At 31.1% G+C, this 4,811-nt stretch overlaps 1 protein-coding gene across 1 annotated transcript; it reads left to right on the forward strand.

Moving 5' to 3' along the window:
* The first annotated feature begins 1,979 nt into the window (after nt 1-1,979).
* Nucleotides 1,980-3,998, forward strand: LOC145094661 (transcription factor bHLH25-like). The gene is made up of 5 exons (XM_079032767.1): nt 1,980-2,018; nt 2,226-2,330; nt 2,450-2,974; nt 3,107-3,505; nt 3,614-3,998. The coding sequence occupies exons 2-5, from the start codon at nt 2,289-2,291 to the stop codon at nt 3,686-3,688; spliced, it is 1,041 nt and encodes a 346-aa protein (XP_078888893.1). The 5' UTR covers nt 1,980-2,018; nt 2,226-2,288; the 3' UTR covers nt 3,689-3,998.
* Nucleotides 3,999-4,811: the final 813 nt, after the last annotated feature.

The following is a 4,811-nucleotide window of genomic DNA, read 5'->3' on the forward strand; positions in this document are numbered from 1 at the left end:
TTCAGAATATATATGAATGTTTTTGTGACTTATTGTCTCGCTAGGTATGAGACCCATCTACAATATTATTTAAAAAAGAAGATTTAATATAAAAAATTGTGAAAGTATATATTTTTTTACAATATTATAAATATTGAAATTTGTATTATGATCTTGTGAAATTCTTTGCTTCAACATTATATAATTTTAGAATTGTTAATAAAGCTCTGTGAAATTGGTTAATATATGCATCTTATTAGGCAATTAAAAAGGAAATAAATTAAGGTTTGTATAGTAATTATTCAAAGTTTAATATAATTAAATACTTTACTTATATAAACTATGTATTTAATTCTAAAAAATTTTAATATAAAAAATGAAAAAAAAATAGAAAATGACATGTGGTGAGTAAGTAATACCTAAGAAAATTAATGCGGCAAATGCAAAAACATATATTGTGACAAAATTCATTTTCATTTATTTGGTTACATCTATTTGGTTAGATGTAACATATTTATCTGAAGGCCATTATTTATAGGGGTGTTCAAAACCGGATATCCGAATTTCGGATATCCGAAAATTCGGATAATTGATTTTTGATATCCGAATCCGTATCTGAAATTTCGGATACAGATTCGGATATTAAACCGGATACCCGAATTTCATTAATTTTAAATAATTATCAACATCTGAACATCTGATCCGTAAAATCACCGCAACTCTTAAAATTAGTAATAACAACTATGTTAAATCTTGCGACATAGATGGATATCGATAGCAACAAATAAATATATGTACCATTTATTTAATAGTTTTTGATTATAAGCCAACGAACCAGGATTATAACAAACAAATATATAACGATTTAAATGGAAAGGTTTGCAATTAGAGTTTGGAAAGAATGGTCACGAAAAAGTTGAAAATGGTGGGGAACATTAGTCCATTAAGCATGTCAATGTTTCTAATTTATCTTTTTAAAATATTAAAAAATAAAGAAAAAATATTTTTTTTTTTCGGATATCGGATATCCGAAATATCCGAAACTTTATAAATTCACTATCCGTATCCGAATCCGAAAAATCGGATATCCGAAAATCCGGATATCCGAAATTTCGGATAATTTCGGATTGGATATTTTTGAACACCCCTAATTATTTACCATTTCATTTGTTTTCCTACAACAAAATATAATTTTGGTTTGTTCTAAATACATGTAACATTGTTAATATCTATCCAATATTTTTTATTTGATAACTGTTTTCGTTTACAAAGTTTGCTACTTTGTTAATTAACGTGTTAAAAAAAAATTAAGAAACTAGAGGGTACAAGAACAATAAACCAAAGAAAATATAGTCTATCTGCTTAAACACTTGAGAAAAAAACACGACACTCGATCCAATTAAACACAATATAACCAATTTTGAATTTGAACCTAAGTAACTATCTGAATTCGAAACTGCAACATGTACAACATGCAAAGACAAACAACATGAAAACGCGATATTTTTAGAGACCACAAGATCTGAAGATCATCACCCAACTGCAAGCAGGCCTGCAGCACCTACTCAATCAATTCCTGATGCACCAACCTACAACATTCCATAAAGTTCTTTTATTCTGTTTACATCAAAAGAAATTTTCGTTTTTAATTTGGTTAAAAGTAAACTTTTAGAAAAAACTTATGTCTTAATGAACTTTTTATATAAAACCCAAAAGTCAAGAGTAAATATTGGAGACTGACGAGTAACATGACTGGAATTTTGTGTACTTACTTTTGACATTTTTGAACAATTCAACTCTTCGTCTTATGATTCATAATACGCTTACTGGAAACAACAATTGACGCGAGGAATGTATTTTAAATTATTCACGTGAAATATGCCAAAGAAACACGTATCGATAATAATTGATGGTCAACCAATAAACGAGCTCTTTCACACGTGCCCATAGAATTTATGTATAAAACAGACAGGTCAGTTGAACTTCTTTTCGTCCTTTGCAAAAGCTTCTCAAAGAAAAACCATTGATTTTTTCTATAGGTGAGTTGAAAATTGAAAGTACACTCCTTCTATATCGCTCCCATCTTTTTCTTCAAGTTTTTGTTCATCCTCTTATTCTTTACTTTCTTTTCTTTTCGAGGGAAAAGACAAAACATGTAGAAACTTTATGTGTTTAGGTGTAGAGATTGATCTTTACATGTTATGTTCTTGTTATAAAGATCAAGACTTTTGTTTGACATGTTGCAGGTTTTGAGCTTTAGGTGTTTGCTTCAAGATTAATCGATCAAAGAAATCCAAGAGTGAAGCTGCATGATAATGGATGTTTCATCTGCAGCATGGTTGTCCGAGCTGGTAAATTACCATTCAATTGTAAAACTAGTGAATAAAGAAACTAGGGTTAATTAATATTTCGTTGTTTTATGTCATTTTTTCAAGTGCTTAGATGATTAATTTGAAGTTAACTATGATAGGAATTAATGGAAGATTGTGAATTCAAGAACCCACATCAAATCGCAAATCCTTTTATGGATGCAGTTGGAGCATTATCTTCGGAAAGTTTAACTGATTACCCTAATTACTTTCTCCCAACGAACCAATCTTTTCAACTACCTACTAGTTACATCGAACGCGATGTAACGAAGCAACCGAAGAATATCGTCATTAACAATAATCGAATGACAAACCCTTTTGCTCCTACTCGTGTTTCATCATCCAATACTTTCATTATGTCTTTCGGAAACCCTAATTCACCACTAGAGATGAATCCACATCAAATTTACGATGGATCAAATCTGAAATACTCCGGTCACATGAAGACTAAAGAAGAGAAGAACACCAATGATTTTCTGGGTTCTTTAGAGAGCGGAAAAAGAGTTCTAGGCGCAAGTAGGAATGAGACACAGGCTCAAGATCATGTCATGGCTGAAAGGAAGAGAAGGGAAGTATTGACTCGACGCTTCATTGCTTTATCTGCTCTACTTCCAAACCTTAAAAAGGTACCACTCAATCTAATTCTTGTACTTCACGATGAATGAATTCATGAAAACTAGGAATATATATAAGTATGTTAGATAACAAATGATTTCTAATTGACGTGCATGGGGTATATATATATTCGATTACTGTAGATGGACAAGGCTACTGTGCTCGAAGACGCAACTAAGTACATAAAACAGCTTCAAACCCGAATGAAGGAACTCGAAGAACAAACAAGTTCAAAGAATAAAAGATTTAAACAGGAATCAGCGATTTCGATTAGAAGATCTAAGGTTTCTGGTGACAACAATGATGATACGCCTTCTTCTGACGACGATGAGACAGGTTGTTCACCAAATGGTGACACTTTTAATCCGGAAATTGAAGTTAGAATTTCAGAAAGAAGTGTTCTTGTAAGAATCTATAGTCAGAAAAATTCTTCAGTAGCAATGAAAACTCTAAGTGAGATGGAAAGACTTCATCTGACAATCGGTAGCAGCAGCGTTATGCCATTTTCGAGTGCTGCTCTTCTCATCACTATTACTGCTCAGGTAAATTACAGTTTCCATGAAACAAAATATTTCAAGAAATTGCTTCGTATAGCTTTGTAAGCGAAATTCTAACGTTTGTGTTCCATATTCCTTTTTGTGATCTTGCAGATGAGTGAAAAATGTGACCTGACAGCAATGGATGTTGTGAAGCGACTGCAATCAGCTATAAGAAGTTATATATGACATGAACTCTGGATAATGATTTACTGGATAACCTGTTAACTAATGTAGTGTCCTTAATTTAAATATAGAAAGGCTAAGCTAAAATAAACTTGGTTTTATCTTTTCGATCAAAACTGTACGTAACCGGTGTTAAAGACAATTACATGACATGTTTTCTATCTTTTTGTGATTATGCATGTAAAGTTTCAAGTTACAACTGCTTTTTGCTATAGTTTTCTTTTACTTATTTTTCTTATTTGATCACTCCATCCTTTATTTAGGAGATCAAGGGATCGAATACCCTTTTCCGATTGCATGTCTTCTCTATATATAGAAAAGGTAATTCATGATGTTTTTCTTGTTTTCTTGTTCATCACATTATTGCTAGTTTATAAAATGTTCTCAACGGTAGGGAAAATGACTTACAACCCCAACTAAGTTTTTAAACCATTCAAAAAATCTCAATAATGTTTTGTTTGTTTAAGAAAACACAACGAATTTAACATTTATCTAGAAAAACCCAACGAAATTTCCAACCGTTCAAAAAATCACAATCATTTTTTGTCTGTACAAAATGTTAAATTCATTGAGTTTTTTTGAATAGATAAAACATGATTGAAGTTTTTGAACGGTTTTAAAACTTCGTTGTTCTTACAAGTCATTTTCCCGATATGGTGATTTCCATAGAATTGAATAAAAATATAACCTAGTTAAACTTTTTTAGACAAATGTTAAGTTTGTTGGGTTTTTCTGAACAGACAAAACATGATTGAGGTTTTTTGAACGGTTTGAAAACTTCATTAGGCTCGTAAGGCATTTTCCCGAAAAGGTACATCGAAAATCATCAAAAAGGATAAGTGCGTCTTCTTCATCCTTTTTTTCCAAATCAAGTTGATTTTATGGAAAAATAACAATCTAAACCCAAAATAGAGTTGAAGCGTCCTAGTGTAGGAGGAAAAATAGTTAGCAAGGAGGAAAAAGATCAACTTGATGTTTTCCTTGTTTTCTTGTACATCACATAATTGATAGTTTATTAAATGTTCTCAAGTGGTGTATATCTATGGGAAAGGTAAATAAATCGTCAAAAAGGATAAGTCCAACTTCTTCATTTTTTTTTTCAAATCAAGTTGATTTTATGGAAAAA

This window comes from Lactuca serriola, chromosome 3 (genome assembly GCF_051521515.1).
Source record: "Lactuca serriola cultivar US96UC23 chromosome 3, Lser_US96UC23_V15, whole genome shotgun sequence".
Taxonomy (NCBI): domain Eukaryota; kingdom Viridiplantae; phylum Streptophyta; class Magnoliopsida; order Asterales; family Asteraceae; genus Lactuca; species Lactuca serriola.

Coding starts and splice junctions, on each gene's coding strand:
- LOC145094661 (XM_079032767.1), top strand. CDS start 2,289: ATGATAATGGATGTTTCATCTGCAGCATGGTTGTCCGAGCTG. Junction 2,331..2,449: donor CAGCATGGTTGTCCGAGCTG/GTAAATTACCAT, acceptor TAACTATGATAG/GAATTAATGGAAGATTGTGA. Junction 3,506..3,613: donor TCATCACTATTACTGCTCAG/GTAAATTACAGT, acceptor GTGATCTTGCAG/ATGAGTGAAAAATGTGACCT.